The 22209-nt window shown below is 42.9% G+C and overlaps 2 protein-coding genes across 4 annotated transcripts in view; both read left to right on the top strand.

Annotated features, from left to right (window-relative positions):
* Positions 1-8624, top strand: part of bmpr2b (bone morphogenetic protein receptor, type II b (serine/threonine kinase)) — a 62614-nt gene extending 53990 nt beyond the window's left edge. For both annotated transcript variants that reach the window (XM_017469628.3, XM_053681066.1), the window contains exons 12-13: positions 220-1514; positions 4708-8624. In XM_017469628.3, the coding sequence (XP_017325117.1) occupies positions 220-1514; positions 4708-4979 (1567 nt within the window). In that variant the 3' untranslated portion in view covers positions 4980-8624. The remainder of the gene's footprint in view (positions 1-219; positions 1515-4707) is intronic.
* Positions 8625-9952: 1328 nt separating this feature from the next.
* Positions 9953-22209, top strand: part of fam117bb (family with sequence similarity 117 member Bb) — a 33763-nt gene continuing 21506 nt past the window's right edge. Inside the window, exons 1-2 of one of the 2 annotated variants that reach the window (XM_017469630.3) lie at positions 9953-10925; positions 17000-17169. In XM_017469630.3, coding sequence (XP_017325119.1) covers positions 10211-10925; positions 17000-17169 — 885 coding nt within the window. In that variant the 5' untranslated portion in view covers positions 9953-10210. The remainder of the gene's footprint in view (positions 10926-16999; positions 17170-22209) is intronic. The other variant, XM_017469629.3, reaches the window with a different exon arrangement.

A 22209-nucleotide genomic window follows, 5' to 3' on the forward strand; every position in this document is an offset into this window, starting at 1 on the left:
CACACGAGCACTAGTTTCTGAGAGCACTGTCTAGTTGTGGCGTCCGTTGTGATGTATTCATAAATAAGTTCATTCATAAATAATCATGGATGATTATTTATGAATGAACTAAGATTTTAAATTAGTCTGAATAGGTCAAATGTATGGAGATTGGAAAATCTTTGAATATACACTGATCTCTCTTCTGTTTTAACTTGTTCGCTTCTTGTCCCATTGTAGGAACCTCACCCACAGTCGCAGGGTTCCAAAGATGGGACCTTATCCAGACTACTCGTCCTCCTCATACATCGAGGACCATGATGGCATGGTGAAGAACCTTCCTGGAGACACGTCCACCTCAGGCACATCCTCAGTGAGTGGCATTGGTTTGAGTGGCCCTGGCACAGGGGGCACAGGAGAAAAGAACAGGAACTCCATAAACTACGAGAGACAGCAGGCACAAGCACAGGCACGTCTCCCAAGCCCTGAGACCAGCGGAGCCAGTCTGTCCACGAGCACCACCACTACCACAGCAGGCCTCACCCCCAGCACGGTCATGTCCACCATCTCTGAATCAGCCCCATCTGAGGAGGTTGGAGCAGGCCCAAGTGTGCCTGTCTGCCTGCAACTCACCCAGGAAGACCTGGAGACCACCAAACTGGACCCTAAGGAGGTGGACAAGAACCTGAAGGAGAGCTCTGATGAGAACTTGATGGAGCATTCTCAGAAGCAATTCAGCGCTCCTGACCCACTCAGTACGGGTAGCTCCAGTCTGCTGTATCCGTTTATAAAGTTAGCAGCTGAGGTGAACGCAGGGGCCGGAGGCGGGCATCAGGCTGAATTTGGAGCAGGTAGCGGTGGGGCATCAAGTGTTGCACCCACCATATTTCCCCTTCCAAAACAACAGAATCTCCCCAAGAGGCCGACCAGCCTGGCTCTTGGCTCCAAAAATCCCAGCAAGGAGCCTTCATCCTCCCGGCTCAAGTTTGGCAGACACAAGTCCAACCTGAAGCAGGTGGAGACTGGTGTGGCTAAGATGAATGTGGTGCCTGCAGCAGAGCCTCATCCAGTCACGCTAACCAATAACGGGCCAGGAGTGAGAAGCGGAGCTGGGGTGCTGTTGCTTAATGGCTATGCAGGTGGTACCAGTAGTGCCAGCAGCTCCTTAGGGAACACAAACCCAGCTGGGCCACAGGGTGAAGGAGGTGGCCTGCCTTTGCTCCAGAGCCAGCTAAGTGGGGATGACATTCGGCTGAACATCAACATCAACTCCAGTCCTGATGAGCACGAGCCCCTGCTGCGCCGAGAGCACACAGGCCGCACCAACTCCAACAACAACAACAACAGCAACGTCCACACTGCAGTTTCTGCTGCGCCAGTCACAAGAAGTGCAATACCCGTGGGACCTGCTCCAGGAGAGCTGCAATTACTGCAAGCAAAGGCGGAAGCCCCTCTGAGACAGGACAAACCCAGGAGACCAGAGAGACCCAACTCCCTGGACCTGTCGACCACTGCACAGGACACTTCTGTGTCAGGTGAAGCGCTTCTTCCCTGTTGTCTCACATTTTCACATTTCACTATCTGTTCTCTGTCCATGGTTGCCTTGCATGCGTTTTCTGATTACATGTGGTTCCATGCAGCTTGTCGTTTTAACATCGATGAATGGAGAAACCACATCACTGATGTAAAGCTGTTCCTGCTGCTAGAAAGACTTGATGGCAGCACTTTGTGCTGCACTTATTTTTGTTTTCTGAACTGTTAGATAGGGATGCACCGAATGTCCGGCAACCGAAATTATAAAAAAAAGCACTTTTGGTGTTTGGCACCAAGTGAAAAGGCCATATAAATTTGACCATACAATGACGTGTTTGATGACGCGACCAAATAGCCTAGCAACCAGTGTGAGACGTGCGAAGCTTTAATTGCAGCAAACATCTCGGCAGTGTGGAAGCATTTTAAAGTGTCCGAGAAAGACGTAAGAATGTCCGTTAAAGAAGTAGGCATATGTCTAGGACAATTATTCATTTGTTGTGGGCCCATCCACTTTTTTGCACTCTTGTCAGTGCACATTTTAATGTATTTTTTGTTGTAGGCGACAGAGTGTTCCATTCTTTCAGCAGTCAGTTATAGGCCTAGCATCGGCTATTCAAGGGGGGCTCAAAGATGACCACATCAAAATATTTTTATTTTACTCATTTATTTATTTAAAGTTATATTGTGCCTTGTTGGTAGCCTATGCCTGCTGGAATGAAAAAAAAATGTTCAGTGTTAAATAAATATTTCGAAATTGTCGTTTTTTGTAATTGATTTTTTTTTCTGTGCAAAGCAAGAGAAAATAGTAAAAAGCACATTTTGACTTTAATTTATGCAGTGGTGAAAAAAAAAGGCAAAATAAGTAGAAAAAAAATGTGTTCGGTCTTTAGCCAAGTTTTTCATTATATTTGGCTTAGCTTCAGCCAAGAATTTTCATTTCGGTACATCCCTACTTTTAGAGAACTTCGAGATTGGTGAGGTGACAACTGGTGACAGCCGTTCATAGACGGTCATAGAAGTTCATAGAATTGGGAAGTAATTGCTGTGGTATAAGAGGAAGAACGTGCTGTTTGGGACGTGCTGTTATATTTCAGGGTGGTTACAGTGCTTTTGTTTCGCACTAAGCAGCATCACACCACTTTGTTGTTGATTATTTTCCTGTAACAGGACACCCTGTGGTGTTTTATTCATACATATGATCTGAATAATTCATCATTATGAACATTACTAGCCTACTAATGGAATCCGGTAGAAGAGCTGAGAGAGCACTCTAGCTAATCTAGAGTCACTCAACACATACTGACATGATTAACCAGAGTAGTTTACTTAACATTAATACACGGTTTAATGGTAATGGTGGATTGTTGTTGTTGCATCATTTCGTCGTTTCATCACTTTGCTTTTAGGCTGCTGGCACATTTGACAACCACTTCAAGTCTTTTTATTTTTATTCTTTTATCAGCCCTGGGACAACGGGATGGCGTTCGCCTGGAGCCTCGTCCAAGAGGCAGAGTTGTTTTTGACAAATAATTTTGAACTCCCATATTTGAAAGACCAATACAAAGTACAAATACTTCCTTTTTCTGTTTGATGATTGGTTGAAATTGTTGAAGTGTCTTTACTCTGGAGCCAGACAGACTCTGCTTGACTAGATTATCTGATTATATAAACCCAACTTTCTCAACTGGTACATTTAAAACCCTGCCTATTCATACTTTCAAGGTGAACAAGCCTGTCCTGAATATTATTATATAATAATAATATTATTATGATGCGTCATTATATCTTCTTCGCCACATCGCCAAAACCAGTGTTTCAAATCTCTGAGGACCACTCTGTGAGCATGCAACAGGTCTATCTCTCCTGCGCTTTCTCATCCCTCCATCTCTCTCACTGCCATGTATTCTCTTTTCCGTCCCTCAACCTTTCTCCATGCCTTAACATTTCTTACCTAGTGTGCGTGCCAGCATGCCCACAACCAGCATCCTCTAGAGATAGACCCTCCGTGTGTGTCTTCCTGTAATGAGTGTCCTTCTCTACCCGGCCAATTAGCACTACCGCTTTATTCAACAAGAGAACGCCGGTCTATCGCTCTCCCTTCCTCTGTCCCTCTTTCTCTTTGTTCTTTTATTCTCTTGTTTGCCTGTAGTGGAAAGGGAGGGAAAACGTCTCGGGGCTGATAAGGATTCAGGGAACGTTCTGCTACAGTTGTAAACAGCGATAACGTACGATGTATGTACCAGAAAACATGGTGCAGGAAGCTTATACTAAACATTCAACTAAATATAGCCGTGTGTTTATACACATTGAAGATGCTCTCGATTCTTGTATAGTATTATTTAGTGGAGGGTGGAACACCACTAGTGTAAACCACTAGAAATCTTCAGTCTAAGTTAAACAAAAATAGAAAGACAACGTATAGTTCCGTAAATATGTTACACGTTGCAAATTTCCTGCATACACAGCAAAGCATGAAATGACCGACCGAGTGTGGGTGTTTTTTTTTTTTGTTTTTTTTTGTTTTTTTGTGTGTCCCCTTTAAGGCTTGTTTTGTGCTTTCAGCATTTAACACGGGAAGGGATCGACACTCCCTGCAATCAAAAAGTAGTTTCATGCATATAACACGATGACCGAGAGCCGCATGCTGCCAGAACACAGGCCACAACCTTGATTACGCCCATGTTGACGCCAGTGCAGTCCATTAAGCGTAAATTAGACACGTTTTGTTTTTTTTCTTTCCACACGGTAGCTGAACAAAACAAAATTATAAAAAGGCCTGACTAGAACTGATAAATGTATCTGGCTCCATTAAGAAGATATGACGGATATTTATTTTTGGTACTCCTGCTGGACTGTTTCAGTCACGTATGAGATATACAAGGTTTTTGTACATGTTCTTGGATTTGTTCTATTTCACATACAACGCTGCTCAAATAACGTCCAGAATTATTTCTCTGGTGCCTACTGTAATGTTAAAAGGTGACATGAGCATGCTTAGTAAAAATGAACATGTCGAGTCTGCATTTATTTTTAGATTGTATTTCCATGCATCAGAATATAAACTAGTACTGTAATCATAGACATTTATCCCAATGCTGTTACTCACTGATGTGGAATAAAATGCAGCTGCATTCACAAACTTAGTCACAGTTATGTAGTTAGCTAACTTCCTGTCTCTCTCTCTTTTTCTTACAGGTGAGAGCTCCTCTCAGGAGGGAAAAGCCGCATCGGCGGAGAAGATAAAGAGACGTGTGAAGACGCCTTACTCGTTGAAGCGGTGGCGCCCGTCCACGTGGGTCATCTCTACAGATACGTTGGATGGAGAAGTCAACAACAACGGGGCAGGTGGAGGGCAGGGTGCAGCAGGTGCTACTCGCTCTAAATCCAGCACTGCCGTGTTCCTGGTTGGAGGGGGAACTGCCACGGCAACCCTCTCCTCTGACCCGCCTGGCATGACCTGCCTATAAACTTTTACCCTGCTGAGAAACGGCCACAAGGAGCTTATTGATACTGGAGGGGTTTGGCAGCATGTTATAGGAGGAAGAGAAAACAGTTTTCTAAGATACGATTTGCAAGCACTTAACATCGTGGTATTTCTTGAAATTCTCTGACCTTTTTTTCGTTTGTTTGTTTTTTGAAGTAATTGCTTTAAACCGAACCCAGCTATGCAGCATCATTGGCTTAAAATGCTTCCATTATTTTTGTTGTCCCGTTGTAAATCAAAGTATGATTGCGTGTCTGGTTGTTTTGATAATTACTTTCTTGTATTTGTTGCACTTTTTTTTATAATCATGATCTTAATCATATAGTTATGTCTGATGTCTTGGACCTTGTTTAAATCTGGTCTTAAAACGATTTGAAAAAGAAAAAAAGACAATTTTGGGGGGTGGGGGAAAGAGAAAATGACAATTTGTTGATTTAACAATCATGCTAGACTGTTTGTATGGACATAAATGAAATCTAGTCCATATAAAAGTTGATAGAAGGTGCAGTGGTCTCTAAGACCTTTTTAACTGCAATAGCATCTGTTATGTTTAATGCATAGTACATTCACGCATTTGTCGTATGTAATATATACACGTATCCCCCATGTTTGTATTACATTCTGAAATGTGCAATAGGCTTTAGCTTTGAGGTGCTCATTTTGTTCTGTATGTTGCAGCATTTTCCATTTGTTAGCATATTGTAAACTAAACGGTGCACTTACCTGGAATCTTCTGTCTTTTCAAGCACCGCTGTCTGCAGTTAAGAAACATCTCATGGATGACAATCCCTTCTTATCAATCCTGAGAGGGAAAGGTAAAAACGATTTGTGGGTGTGTGCGCGCGCGTGTATGGTTTTTCTCCCCTGTCGGAGGTGCACAAGAAGTTTGAAGGATGGAGGATTTTCAATTCTGTTACAATCTGAATCAAGCTCTATCTCAGTCTGATCTCTGGAATAATGTTCTCCCTTATTAGCAGAGACCGAAGTACATACTTCACTCATTGTTTCGAAAAGACGTGGACTAGGTTTCTGCAAGGAACCTCGTGGCTCTACGCGAGTGTGTTTACGTGAACAGTCTGACGCTTTACTCTCTGCATAAGGATCTGTGCGAGAGTGCTAGATCAGATGTGACTCGATGCTTCTGCAGAGGACTGATATGAGAAAATGGACAAGTGTCGTAGGTTAGGTATTGCTCTCTGCATTCCAGTCACAAACAGCAGCGTGGACACCAAGTATGTACTTCAAATGTAATTTATATCTAATGTTACACTACATAGACCTGGAACTAAATGTGTACGTTATTGTGCGTATTACAGCTACTTTAGTTCATCAACCTCTGTTTATGACAGCTGTTCTGAAATGACAAATATGGTCAGTTGTGGTCATGGTCATGTCTCGGATATCAGAGTAATCTTGAATTGGTGGTTAGCTTTCATTTGTACATATGTGTACAATCAAACTGTCACAGGGAGGTTGAGTCTAGGTGAGTGATATATGTGCACATGATGATGCATATACAAGGCTGTTACTTCAGAATTTAGTTGTTTTATGTATTTCCCTTTTTTTTAACAGTGCCAAGGGCCAAACCTCAAGGCTGTATGTCCAGATACTTTATTTTTTATGTTCTATTATATTATTCTAATGAATATCATCCTACATTGCATCCCTTTTGAGTTTGTTGGTAGTTTAAGGATTGCACGGTCATCCATCCCTGTGCTTCAGTATCATTCGTGCGTACGAGCAGTTTGAACAAATGTTGCTAGATAATCCTGGTCAACTAAACTACATTTCAGTGCTACTACACTCACCCTTGTTGATAACTGCTATGTGTTAAACATTGCATCACACAATTTAGTGAAATATTCCTCATTTTAAATACAGTTGAGTTTACCTTTTTTTTTTTTTTTTTCCCTTCTTTGCCCACAATTACTGATGCATTTTGCAGGCTCAGATATGAGCCATTGAAATAATTACATAGTGATGCTCCATAATAAGGAAAACCTCTCGTATTGCAAAGCAAAACTCGCCCTTATAGAGACTGACTTAAAATGCACAACTAGCATACTTTATGCTGTGAATTTTCAGTTATCCTCTTAAGTAAAAAAAAAAAAAAATGTGCCACTTATTGCATACCAGTTTATTCACAGGACTATGCGAGAAAACCATTCACTGACAAACTTATTATTCATGAAAAGTATCTATTTTACTTCCTCTGCCCGAGTTGTTTAAGCTGAAATCTTAGTTTTGTATGTATGTAATATAGGTTCACCGATGTGGTGTACATATCTGTATAGTGTGCTTTTGCTTGCACATATACAGAAGGCTCAACTGTTGCTGTGGGACCAAGAACAATGTTATAACACTGTGATATTTATCTCTAGATAAAATAGCACAGTTATGTCAGACAGATATTACTTACTAACTTTTTATGTACATGCCATTTTCATCTCAAGCCAAACGGAAGCGATTACCCCAGTAAAAAGGCAAAGAAGTGACTTGTTTTATTCCTAGTTCTCAATTACTGATCATCTAAAAACGCTGATATATCTAGCCCACAGGATTACTGATTCAGAATATGTTTGAGTCAAACCTCTGGTCTTCTTATTGAATTATGTCACTGCTTTTTACAGCATATTGCTAAATGATTAACATTTACAGGTGCCCGTGTACGATTCTGATTAGACTAAAACTGTGTGTGTTTTGTACTGATTAAAATGAGTGCGTTTGTTTGAGTTTAATGCTTAGACTTTAAGTACAAGCCTTCACACCATGTGTTGTTCTCTAGATCAGTTTTTTTTTTAAAAATCTGGTTTATGGAGATCTCCCTTCTTCTTACAGAACTCTGTTCCAACCTTAATCCAGCTGAGCTGATCTGGCTAATCAGGTAAACTGATTATCAGGTACACTGGTGCTGGATTAGGGCCATAACTGAATTCTTTAAGAAGGTGTGATGTTTGGAATTAAGAGGGTTAATGATTACTTCTCTAGAAGAAACATGGCAGCTTTGGTCATGAGGTTGTCACATTCAAACTATTTATGTAAACACAGGCACTGTTTGTTTTATTATGTCACCATCTGAACTGTTCCCATTTATACCAGATAAATATTAACCATAATGGAAGTCTAATCAAGCATTTTTATATTGATTTTTCATCCCCAAACTCACTAAAAGCAAAAAGAAAATGTGCTGTTTTGTTAATCCCAACAACCACTGCAGCTCTTTTCAAATTCAGGCAGGCGGATGCAAAAATTTAGCAGTGTGTCATTTTATCGTCAGGAATAAACTAGAATAACAGATTTTCTTTACGTGTATGTATAGGAGAGAATGGAAAGTGTGTTTGTTCATGATGAGCTGCTGTTTTTTTTTTTTCCTTTCTTTCTTTCCTTTTTCAGTCCTCGAATTCATACTGATGCTATTCGCTCCACTGAGAACAGTGGCTGAGATTATTGCAACAAAAAGCCGCTGAAATGTTTTCTATTGCAACTTGTAAAGTAAGCGCTTTGAGAAAAGAACAAATAACTACTCAGTTTAGTCTACTCAAAAAGATATATGTTTTAATGCCATTTAGAAATAACGCTTGCTGTACAACCCTGCATTACTCAGTTGATTAAAGACTATATTAAAGAAGCCACGCCTCTTGTTTCCTTCTTTAATGTTCAACCCAAAAAATGAATGCTGTATTATTTTCAGATAATGGCATGCGTGCGTGCAATACATAGTTCCGGTGCGGGGAAGTGTATTTATTTCAATTGAATTGAAACTTACTAACAATAGATATTGTCACAACTCAGCTTTATAAAAATCCAGATGTAAATCCTTAATGAGCAAGCCAGTGGTGGCGGTGCTAAGGAAAAATGTCCTGATATGATGACAGGAAGAATCCTTGAGAGGAACCAGACTTGAATGGATCCGTGCTCTTCCGGGTGACACCGGATAGTGCGATTTATTAACCATTACTCTTTCACAACTGTATGCTGAGTGTGGGGAAATGATGTTCTGAATGAGCATGTCATGAATCAAAGTCATGGGTTGAATGCAGGACAGGCTTTATGATTACAGTCCTTAGCAGTTTGCAGGTGAGATTATTCACTGGAGATAAGGTTAGACTTGAAGTGTAACTGTTTAGGGCAGTGGTCACCAACCCTCTTCCTTGAGACTTTTAAATTTATGGCATTTGGCAGACACCTTTATCCAGAGTGACTTCCATTTATCTCGTTTATACAAACAGCAGTTGAGGCTTAAGGCCCAGCAGTGAAATTTGGGATTTGAACTCATGACCTTAAGGTCTTAACCAGTGAGCTACAACTGCCCTACAGGTTTCATCTCCAACCAAAATCTAAACATACCTGCTTTAGTTGATCAAGAACCTCTTAAGGCAATGATCAGATGATCAGGTGGGTATGTTGACAGTTGGCCCTAAAGTCTTCAGGAAGTTAGATCTCGAGGAACAGGGTTAGTGACCACTGATTTAGGGTATGGATGTGAGACAATCACGTTTGCAAAAGGGGGAGAGGATCCACAGCAGTATCACAGCATTTTGACCACAGGAGGGTGTTGAAGCCACAGCATCAATGCAAAAGCACGTGTTCTCCACAACAAAGCCATTTCCCAACGATGGAAAATAAAGATGGCGCTAATAACAGGGAGATAAATGCGTAATCATAATCTGTCCTGCTAGGTAAAGTACTTAATCTGGAGCCAGCCTTTACTGGCTTTACTTATAGGATTTCATATTGACACACACACACTGGATTGGACTTTCTGGTAAATAAAACGTCAGACGTGTCAAATTGTGAATAAGGTACGGTTACAAGGTGACGTATGGTATGATATACAGCATGATCGCTTTGTACAGTGTTTTTGTAAAAGATCCACAGCAGGCCTGTGTAACTTTAAAGAGTTAAAAGGATCCTCTATGCAGCCAATGAAAAGTTGTCTTGTGTCGAGGATTGACCAATCAGAAGGTGGGAAGGGCGGAGCGTTGGCAGGAGTTGACGGTGCGTGGCTCACACTGCTGTGTAGTTTACTTCAGGACGGGAACGGGTTCTGCTTCACAGACTCGGAGCGGAGCCGTGCAAACAAAACAAAAAGACACAGGCACGCTGCATGGAGTGACACAAGAAGGATAAAAGAGTGTCCACGACCTCAAACATACCTGGCGTATGTTCACGCTTTGTTTTTGTGGGTTTCTTTTTCGGTAGTTTGTGAGCGTCATGTCCCAAAGAGTTCGTAAAAGCGGCTCGCCGACGTCCAACTGCAGCTCGGTGAGCGGCGGAAGTTCGAGCGGAGCCTCGGGTCTCAGCGCCGGGGTGAGTTTACTGAACCGCCTGCTGCCCATGAAAGCCACCGTGCCGTTCCAGCTCAAAGCACAGCCACAGCCCCCCCTACCGACCAGGATGGCGCTGTCTAACGGCGGCGGTGGAGGAGGAAATAGCGCTAACGTTAAATGCTGCAGCAGCGGATGCGACGCAGCCGGAAGCCGCCTGTGCGCTCTTTCTCGCGCCGCGACCTCTTCCTCTTCTTCCTCCTCCTCCTCCTGCGCCGCTTTGAGCCCGTCCGCATCTCCTACGTGTACCTCTTCCTCGGCACTCAGATGTAGTTCTCCCGTGTCTCCACACACGCAGTGCCCGCAGGTCAGTGTGGCATCAGCTCATGCCAGCGTGCCTTCTTCCCTCTCTGTGCCCTCTCACAGCGGCTCCCCCTCTCCCTCTCCCTCCCTGCTGCTCAGCTCACTGACGGACAGTTTGGTGCTGACAGCCGGTGCACATCCTCCAGGGCCAACGTCTTCCTCCTCTACCCCTTCTTCCTCTTCCTCTTCAGCATCTTGTGGGCACAGGGGCAAAGCCCTGGCATCTTCGCAGCAGGGCTCACCTGAAAATGACAGACTGTCACCTGAGAGAATAAGCCCGAGCTCACCTGTGCACAAAGGTAACTTGTCTACTGTACTCGTATACATATACATATACACAACGTGGTACATGATCATACAAATAATCACTCACACAAGCATTCATTCCATCTCAGTCATATTAAGGTAACATTACACTCTCTGCTTTAACCCTGTGTGGGAGACGAAAAGACTGCTTAATCAACTGGCTCAGTCATTTTTGTCTAACAATTCAATACCCTGATGACTGACTAAAAAAAAATGTTTTGCTTGTAGTGAAGGCAGGAACATGCCGTCAGACGGTAACGGCTCAAAAGCTGTGAAGAGTGGGTGTCTGAAATCAGAGAGAGGTTTTCACTGCTTTACTAAAAGGATCTAGATTTGTCTTCCTAGCCAGTGACATGGATGCCCTGTGATTTGCTCGGTAGTTTTCCAAAATCTTTGATATGTGTTTTAAGCTATCCAAGGGACTACTTCTTGATTCTTATCAATTGGTACTGTCACTTTTCACGGGTCATTGCGGAGAAAACGAAAGTCGTTGCTAGGCTGTAACACGACAGCACTACGATCGTACGAAGATGTAACGAGGTAACCGATATATATAATCCTGATCAGGTTTCACTTTTGTTCCCTTTCGAGATTTGGATGGAAATGTAACGTCTGACGCAGAGGTTTTTGATCCACACCTATGGAAATCTGGTACACGTGCTGCACTGTAGATTTGTTCTATTCTGGCACCTAACAAAGCATGAAGCGGCCTCCTTCAAACAGGCCAAACAACAGGCTTCTAACATTAGCTGTCAGCCATCTTGGATCGTTTTCGCTGAAACTGATCTCCTGCTGGGTTTCACATCCTCCCACTTTTTGGAGTTCTCCAGTCTGCACAGTCTCCCTGCTTGGTATAATCAGTGTCCGACAACCTTTCTTACCTGTCTCAGGTGTGCTGGGAGCTTAAACATGTAAACATGCACTAGCTGGGAGTCCCTGAGGAGAGAATCGAGAACAACGGGGATAATGGTTTCATGTGTGACGTTCACCTTGTGCTAGTTATTAGCCTACATAAGGAGCACTTGGGCCCCTTTATTGTCATGCCAGAGAACTGAGCGCATTAACATGTCCATCATGGCATTAGTTTAACCGACACTGTCATTGTCATTTCCAACCATTCAGCCTGAAGATGCTCCACAAATCCTTGCCTCTATCTCTAAGACACTGCAGATTATCAGTCCTCCCCCTCTACCCTGCTACTGTGCCCCACTTCAGATATCCCTCTTTCCCTGGGCTGCTGGGTAAAACCCGATTAGACTTGAAAACCCCCATCTGCTCTCTCAGCCTGTAGAGGAGGAGGGGTGCTGGTGGAGCTCCAGAAACAGACAGCATGAACCCACTAACTTTGCACTCCACGGCACCATATTTTCTCTTCAAATGGTGCTTAATGCTCATCTGGCGTGGTTTTTCCTCAGCCAGACGGCTTATTCGTAAAACTGTAGCGAGGGCACTTGGCCAGCTTTGCAGCATGGAAATATGACTGAGGCCTCGATGTGTTTGTGACTGCTAAAGGAGCAGTGTTGTGTACACTGTTAGTACGTGTAAGTTTACTCTTTTGCCGACGGAGATTCATTACGCGTCTAACGTGTTGGCTTACAGGCTATGTCGTGGAGATTGTCTCCTAGCGACCCCTTTCTCAAAATCGCCACGCATCATTTACGACCGTGTTTCAGCTACGTAGTCCGTACGTTAACGTTCACCGCTTTTGATGCAGCAGCTCCGTTTTTCCAACTAGTTTAAGCAAATAAAACCCGGCGTGTAGAAACGGTACGGAATCCACGTGTGCGAGCTGACGTGTAAACACGAGACCGCGGTTCTACATGCAGGGGTTTGTTTTAATACCAGTGTTAGGTGATTCGGGTAATTTGGGGTCTGAAATGTAAGCAGACACGGCCGACGGCGAGGTTGTTTTAGCTGCAGGAGCAGTGCAGTTCGGAAACAAAGAAGAATCTCTCTTTTAGCTTCTATTTCCCCTCGGTTTTAAAAAGCAGCACAGTGCGAGCCGTGCATACAGTATTACGGTATTACAGTCTCGAGCTTCTAGGCTTCCCCTCGTCTCACCTATCCTATTGTGCTCCTCTGAACAGTCTGCTGCTGTTCCTGTGAAGTCTAGTGATTTTCCAGATCAACCGGCTTACCCAAGACCCTTTGAAAATACTAGTCTCTTAGAGAGATCGAGAGAGGATGAAGAAATGGTTTGAAGACAAACAAGTTGGACCAGAAGAAGGGAGGACTAGGCTTGCTTAAGGGCTTCCAAGCATAAAATCTGTTTTCAGTGAACATATCCCACAAAGTTACCAATAATTGCGAACATTCCTCCGGGTCGTTAATCAAGCAGTTTGCAGAAACCCTTAACCCTAACTCCCACGTTTCCACTAAAACGATTCCTCTCTCTGATACAACTCCAAACAGGCACACTCAGGTGCCAAAGTCTTGTTGTTGGTTTGTTTTGGGTTTTTGTTTTTTTGCAATTTTCTTGGAAAGCAGTAGTTTGATGGAGCGAAGCACACGAAAGTGGTAAGGGCAGGCCATGACGAGATCACATCGGATTCCTTACATGGGAGTAGAGCCACCACTGCACCCATATCAACTCTGCTCACTCACGTTCATCTACTCCTCCAGATTGTTTGTTCACCAGCGCAGAATGTGTTGAGTCTGGTTGGAGATTAATTTGACTTTTCCAGCCCAAACAGGCACTCGCATTCTTCTGACAGTGGCGAGGTGTTCCACTGTTTGCTCTGTGGTGTAGCTGTATCTAGTGAGGTGTGCTATCTAGAACCGAGCCATAATACCGGAGAGATCAGCGAGATTTGTGCATTCGCAGCGTGGAGATGTGCAGGTTAAAGGAATAGTACAGATTTTTTTTCAGCACAATCTCTTATCTGCTGTACGTGTCTGGTTTGAATTTATTACCATAAACAAGAATTTCAATAAGTTTTCCTTTACTGAGAACAGAACAGATAACTTTTTATTAATTTTTTTTTCCCACTGGAAACACGTATGTAATGTAGAAAGGCTGATGAGGCAGTCAAAAGGTGTATTTTACACCTTCTTTAAGCTTCTTAAAGCACACCTGTTATTGTTTTGAAACGGGCCCAATTTTGTTTTAAAGGTCTCATACAATAGATTTACATGCATCCAAGGTCAAAAAACACTTTAATGTGCTCATAATTTAAACTGCAGCGTTACCTTTTTCCCCCCCAGTGTCTCAAACGACTCGTTCAATGATCCGTTCTAAATGATTCCTTCTAAACTCCTTTCAGAGAGCATACTCTGCTCTGATTGGTCAGATGTCTCAGTCTGTTGTGATTGGTCTACCACTGTCAGCATGTGTCTAAAAGGAAACGCCCACCACCATAACAAGTTTCAGCTCCGTCTGTTCACGGGCAGCTGATGAAGACCAGAGGCGGGGCTTTTTGTTACAAACCTACATAGGTTAGTACAGGAAGTAAGTCTGGAATCACTAACGACTCGTTTCAGCTGTTCAGAATCGGTTCCTTCTTTTGGGAGTCAATAACTCCATTTGTCGTGCGCTTTGATTTTTGAAACTTTGCAGACTTTTTACCAGGTTTTTCTGTTGAAATTCTTGCGTATGTGGTTCACACATACTACAGGTGCAATCGATAGAGATGAGGTTGAAGTACTCGACTATTCCTTTAACTCTTTACTGTATGGTGTTGCTGTATGGCAGAAATTAATTTATCTCCTTTTTTTAAATAAGCAATAATACAAAACTACTATATAACTGGAAAAGGGGGGCTTTAATGTTGACATGATATAAAAATGCTGTGTCACATGACCAGGAAATGCTGTTTGCACTGCCTTTTCTACAATCACATTGCATGGTGAAAGTCACAACAGAGGGCTCTTGAAACGTGATAAATTTTTCAATATTTAGGCAAAACTACTAAAAACAATAATTAAACTAGCTGAGAAGTTAACATTTTATTTATTTATTTTTTGTCATTTAAACAAGTATATGTTTTTTGAGTGTTCTGGTAAATGGGAAAATGCAGTTGTTGCCATATGGCAACAAAATGTGATAATGGAACTGTGGTATGTGCAAGTACATAGCAAAAAGTACACTAAGCTTCTCTAATCGCATATTTACATTTTTCACATTCAAAGTAAGAAAAACTGTCGTAATTTCCGACCTTTTATAATCGCACCATGGTTCCTAAATGTAATGTTTCAAGAGGAACGTGTCGATTTAATAGCATAACAGGGCTAAACTAACGACGCCGTTGACGCATCTGTTCAGTGTGTGTTCAGTGTAAAAGTGAGTTGAGTCAGTCGGTGCAAAGCTTTCGGTTTGCCCTTGTTGGTGAATGATTGAACAGAGTTTAATGGGTGGAGTGTGTGATACACAGCATGAGCAGTGCTGATAAGCATTTTTAGTGCTCAGAAAAGCATCTCCACCTCATGCGCACAACCTCGTTTACTACCAGAGCATTCATCCAGACTGTGTCTCTGCAGGTCAGCATGGTCATTCAGAACTCTTATCTTTGTGTATGTGCTTGTGCACTTGCGCACGAGAGACATATGGAAAAAGAGAGTGGTTTTGTTCTAATGAAGCGAACCTTTGGGAATTGCTTTGCTGGCTAGGTTTATTATGGACTTGTTGCAGAGGATAGTATTCACACACACAGACATCCAAACATCATCACACCTGTTTGTGTATTGCAACATGCCTAAGACCTTGCAGGCATATTTGTTCCCATGTGAGCACATTAACAAATGCAAACACACACACAGTTAAGTCTGCAGCTTGACCCAATACAGCTTATGTCCTCACACATGCTCATAGCCATGCTTCCTCTGAAATTTCTCTCAGGTTCCTCCTCTTGATACCATTTCTGCTATTTCTCAGCTCTCCATTTCAAAATACTGAGCAAAAAAATCCAGTTCTGCTTTTGCGTTTTGGATGAGTTCAGTATCTGATGTCACTGCCAAGTGTAGTAAGGGCCAGCAGTGAAAAGTTGCTGAGCTTCTTGTTTTGTGAGTCGAGAGTGTGTGTGTGTGTGTGTGTGTGTGTGTGTGTGTGTGTGTGAATGTGTGCGTGTGCATGTGCTCCTTAAGAGTAATGGTTGCAAACAACCTTAATGATTCCTCTCTGATTTGTTTTCATGGGAATGGTAGTGAATATGCGACACACATACACACACACACACATACGCACGCGCGCGCGCATAGAGACACATAGTGAGGAATTGACGTAATGTGTGTAGTAAACGTTATATGTAAGGAGAGAGCAGTTGTGCTTTAAAGTAGCGCTGAAAAGCCCATATGCTGGATTTCCTGCACCGGTTCCAGCTCTTCAGAGCAGCACAAAAACGACAGGTGTTGCGGCTTCGTTCGTACTGTACGCCTCGCCCTTCTCGAGTATATTCAATGGAGCAGATTTACATGAAAGAATGGTCTTAAAAAAGAGGCGAGAAAGAGAGGGATAGTCGGAGATTTTGTCTGCGAGCGAGAGGGAGCCTGTTGATTGTGTGGTGGAAAGAATGAGTGAGGAGGAGAGGAGAGGGAGGGAGAGAGAGGGAGAGAGAGAGAGAGTCTAGGGGGCAAGTACTTGTAGAGGCTCAGTGAATGTAGGTCAAGACATGAGGGCCGCTTCCTCGAAGCCAGTCTGCCTCAGCCAATCAGAGCATAATCAGCTTTGCCTTCATTAAAAGGCCTGCTGGCTACTATGTTAATGCCGTCTCAATCTGCCGAGCTTTACTGATTATCACTGGCAAACCTCGCCACCTATTTACACTGCAGCCCGCTTCTGCTCGGAACCGCATACGCACAGACACACTGTGCTTGCCCAAAAACACACACTCTCACAGTGTATGCCTACCAAGCAAACAATACTGACCACAGAGCATTTTAATGAACTGGCCTCGTTTCACATGTTAAGCGCCTAATGCTTGTTTTTCCTCTTCTTCTCTCTTCCACTTTCCATCTGTTCCTTTTTTTTCTCCTTTTTTTTCCTCCCCCACTTGTTTGTCCGTGTTGTACGTTTCACCCACCATATTGGCCCCACTCTTTTCCCTATATCTTCTGCCATCTTTGTCTTTCACAGAGAGGTGCAGAGTTTCACTGGCTGGTCCAGTGGGCAGCAATAGCAGCAGTGCAAGCATACACCGGACTTCCTCCCTGGACGCCCTAACCGGCCCCTATCTGTCAGGCCACTGGCCCCGTGATGCCACCCACGCCACCTGTGTACCCTGCATGAGGGACAAATCCACCCAGGTGAGCATGACCTCCATCTCTCGCTACACTAGGATGAATTTCTCAAAGTTTCACTAGAGTATTTATGCATTCAAAAGGGGAAATAAACATGACACTATCATAAATGAGATACCATGTGCCAATTTAGTCCTGACCTTTTTTTTTTTTTTTTTTTTCTTTTTTTTTGGTCTCTCATCACCTGATCTGCAGAAGTGGATGTCATTTATGGCTTACTTTATTTTCCACATTAAAACTTCATTTTACATGGTAGTTCATTTCCAACAGACACAATCAGAGCCTAGTTTTTACGGGGCTGAATCTTACATTGCGTTGTATTGGGCAGATACACTTACTGGCCACTTTATTGGGAACAAATGAATACTAGGTAAAGTCTGCCTCCAGAGCTCAAATCTTTGTGGCATGGATTGCACAAGGTATTGGAAGCATTTCTATGACCTTGTGGTCCATGTTGACTTGACTGCATCATGCAAATTTGCAGATTTCTGAGCTATACACTACCATCTGCATGTCGCAGCAGAAAGCAAGATTCATCATACATCTTCCTGGGGCAGTGGTGGCTCAGGTTAAAAGCTCTGGGTTACTGATCAGAAGGTCAGGAGTTCAAGCCCCAGCATTGCCAAGCTACCACTGTTGGGCCCTTGGGCAAGGCCCTTAACCCTCAAGTGCTCAGTTGTATAAATGAGATCCATGTAAGTCGCTCTGGATAAGGGCGTTTGCCAAATGCCATAAATGTAAATGTAAATCTTCCACTGTACAGTTTCTGTGAGCCTCAGATTCCTGTTCTTGGCTGACCAGAATGGAAGACGATGTGGTCTTCTGCAGTTGTAGCCCATGCTCCTCAATTTTCAAAGTGATGTGCATTCTGAGATGCTTTTCAGCTCACCGCGGTTGTAAAGAGTGAGCAACAATGACCAGGACCTCTCTCGTCAACAAGGCATGGCAGAACTGCCACTCACTGCATGTGTTTTATTTATTTATTTATTTATTTATTTATTTATTATTAGTGCATTATTATTATTCAAACACATTTTAAATAATACTCTACAGGGCTCTCACACACACACACCGGTAAGCTCATCTACTTTGCCTCTTGATCCCAGTGCTGTTCACTGGAACAGCCTGTGTGCTTTCACTGTTCAGCCACCCTGTTTAAAGCATGCTTGTGGAACTTGCAGTGGATTCTCACCTTTACACACCCGTGTGATTATGCACGGCTTGCTCTGAGCATCATGCTCTTTTTTTTTTTTTCTTTTTTTTTTTAAATGGACACTTTTATATGTTTTTAGAGCACTTTTTTTTTTTTAAAAAGGTCCCTTCAGTATAGTATAACCAACTCTGAAGCTCTCACGACTGTACAGTGAAATAACTACATCTAATGGCAGTATTACTCTGCTCCTATAAAGCACACAGTCCTCACACTGCTGTCGGACTGGACCACACAGGTGAGCAGATGTAAACACGATGGGTTTCCTCTTTGAGAAGCTGTTACCAGTGATTACTGCGAGCTTTTAATGTGGTTTTCTTGCACTTCTCAGATCCGCCTCTGTGTTGAGTGTTTACTCATTATTCAGGACTTTGTTGAACTCTGAGCACAGACGACTAGATCTTATGACACGAGGCTGTTTTATAACTTTAATTTTTTTTTTTTTTGTAATTTCATCAAGCAATTACGTCTTTAACGATATAAAGTATCATTAAGCTGTTTTGATGTTTGGATATTTCTGTTGAATTATAAGTTCTGTAGGAAGGAAGAAGGTTAACGGACAGCAGGACAGATACGTGAATCGTATGTGTGTGGGTTTGGAGGAAGAAAGGAGGAAGCCTCTCCCTTGCTTACTGAAAGATGAACGGAAACAGAAGCATATTTTTGGTGAAGGCAGAGGCTGGCCGCCATCGCGGCCTCATTCTTTCCTAAAGCCTCATCTTTTTCCAGCACTTCTGATCTACACCTGAAGTTATACAACAGCTCCCACTAACTGTTCATAGCATTTTAAAAGTATTTATTTCAAGCTGTGTATGTAGGTTCCTTGTTTAAAAAAAAAACAAAAAAAACCACCAGGGTGTTAAGATTACACAGGATGTGATGTCAAAGCGTTGTTGTTGCTGATTAAATGGGATTCCTAATCAGTTTAACCACAACCAAGTGTAACACACTTTGTCACGACACTCCTGATTACGAGCCCTGGGTCTGCAGAGTTTTTGTTTATTGTCCACACTGTGTGTTTGTGTGCACACTGTGCTTCCTCTGGAGATCCCAGACCTCCACCCATCTCTCTCTCGCTCTGTCAGCGGCCCGTCTCACAATGAGGGCGAAAGAACACAGGAACTGGGCGACCGAGCGTGGAGAGAATGTGGGGTTTGCACAGAATTTGCCGAGCGCTGTCTCTCATTCTCACTGCAGCATCAGGCCAAAATAACCAGGCCTTGGATCAGTATGGTGGTGCGAGTTGCCATGGAGCTGAGCTCACACCTAGTGACCAAACAACAACACCGAACTGAGCCTTTTCCTCGCTTGCTGCCTGGAAGAAATATGCAGCTGACATGCTAGGGCTCTGGGAAGCCACTGACAGTTTATCCACTCTGAATAGCTTTATATGAAGCTTTATACGTCTTGCAGGAACAACAGAGAGTTTCCACCGTGGGCGTTATGGCACACTGTAGATTTTGAGGCGCATGAGGACTTGTTGGCATAACGACCACTACATTCATATGGTGTTGTGTTCACCGTTCATGTTACACATATAATTGTAGTCTTTTATTAGCAGTTTAGCAACATATCCGAGGAGAACGCTCTTCCGAACATTTCGCCTCATTTTCTCGGTCATTTATCCTTTACCTTAACCACATAATGGCTGCATGCTAGTAAGCAGTATTGGTACCCTTTGAAATTAGCTGGTTTATGCTGTGTCATTATTTCCTGGTTGCCTAGCAACCATTTTCTTTTGACTTTAACTGCTTTAAAGGCTAGAGTAAGTTCCGTCTGAATGCACTACTGTTTATAGTGTCTCAAAATATGTTTCATCCTGGTCTTAATCCAGAACCCTGAGAAAGTGTAGGAAAGGGAAGTTTAGCCGAGTCATTTTGCACCACACACCACTATAAACCGTAATTATGTTAATACAGAAACCTGAGCAGACTTGTGGACCGACAGCTGTTAAGAATAGAGTTTGCCCTGAAAACCAAAGTTCACATCTTACTCATTTCAGAAACAAAACTCTGATGAAACTCTATCAGCTCATGCCCTTGGGAGGAGACGTCCATATCCTCTGAAACACGCAACATTTTTAGAGATGTTTATATTCGGATACTTTCACATGACGCAAACGGCTTTGTCTGAGCCCACTAGGCCCATGTGTTTGTGTGTGTGTGTGTGTGTGTGTGTGTGTGTCACTGAAGATGTCTGAAACAAGTCATATGAAGAACATAACCACAAAGCCACATCCCTGTGAGCTATAGCACCGTCCTATATGCTCATGACATTCTTCAGATTTCAGCCAAACCCAAATGATTTTAGTTTGAACTGTATCATACGGAATACACACGAATACACACGTGAGAAATATATGTAGATGTAGACTGATTTCTTGCAGAATGCAGATTAATTCTGACATCATTTTTTTTATATAAAAAGCACACTGCAGTTTGGTACATCCCAAAAATCTGATTATGTGGTAATGTTTTGGCTGCCTCTGTCAGATTTCTTTTCAGCTCCAAAGTGAACATGTACCTGCGGAGAATAGAAAGAAGCAGACCTTTGACAAGACTACCCACGTCCCATGCCATGTCTGCGCGCTGTACGTCCCTGTCTTACTGCAGGCTTTGTTGCCCTTTAACAAGAAAGGGCTTTTTGTCATGCTAATCCCTCCATCATGACTGACGGCCTGAAAATTGCTGCCATTTTCTGTCTCTAGTATGTTCCAAAAGGCCCTCCGTGAACTTGGCCCTCGCGCATTGACATACCTTCTGCTGCCTACAGAAAGTAAGCCATGTGTGAATTATGGTTCTACTGAGGGAAATTTGTCTGTGGGAGCAGAGCAAGCCATGGCAGAGCTGGAGACGGATTTAAAAGGTGGGATTGTGCACAGTGATCGTTTTTTTTTTTCTTTCTCCCCCTGCTGCCGGCCTGGTCCCTGCATTTCACCTCAGGCTCACTTTTACACAGCAGCTGTTGGCTCAGTGTGAAAACTGCTCAGAAGTATTGAATCATAGCTCTTTTGTGCTTCAACTGTTTTCTAGAACGTTCTATGTATCATGTGGCTTATACACATGTAAGTTGGGAGCTTGCCAAGGCAGCCTTACAGATGTCCTTTTGTGTTTATTCAGCAATATATGGAGAGGCAAATGACAGGAAATGCAAATCCTGACATTTCCATATTTCAAACGGCAAGCCCCCCCCCCTCATTTTCAGTCTCAACCTGTAGCCCAAGCTGATACTTGTTTTATTCCTTCTTTTGTAAGACAGTCATGGGAGTGTCGATTTCCACCCAAAGAGTTTCTCTTTCAGTGACTTTCTTTCTCCTACTATTATGTTTATTAACCACCATTTGTAACTTTCTTTCTGAGTATCCACTTGCAGACAGGCGTTACATCACAGTCCAGCCCTCTCCTCATGACCTGGGCATCAATGCAAGCCTAAACGCATGGCCTACACATAAAGAGCTCATTGTCTCTCTAATAATCTACTCTCAGCAGAGACCAACTGTAGCTGCATCCAGCTCTCACACACGTTCACCGAATAAAGGAAAAATAATCAAGCCTTCGCTGCTTTGTGATTATGGCTTGAAAGATTCTACTGCAATTCCTAAAACGTCATAACTGGATTTTTACTTGGACTGAACTGAAAAATACGAGGCCAGGACTGGATGCCAGACTCCTGCATGAATACATTCTTAAATTAAGCTCTTCAATACACACTTAGGCCAAATCTCAACTGACCTTCGATGTGCATACTACATGGGTGATAACATAATGGCACAAATGGAAATTAATCACTTTTACCACACTCGCTTTCTTAAAAATACCCTCAAATTGTACTCGGTT

This window comes from Ictalurus punctatus, chromosome 6 (genome assembly GCF_001660625.3).
Source record: "Ictalurus punctatus breed USDA103 chromosome 6, Coco_2.0, whole genome shotgun sequence".
Taxonomy (NCBI): domain Eukaryota; kingdom Metazoa; phylum Chordata; class Actinopteri; order Siluriformes; family Ictaluridae; genus Ictalurus; species Ictalurus punctatus.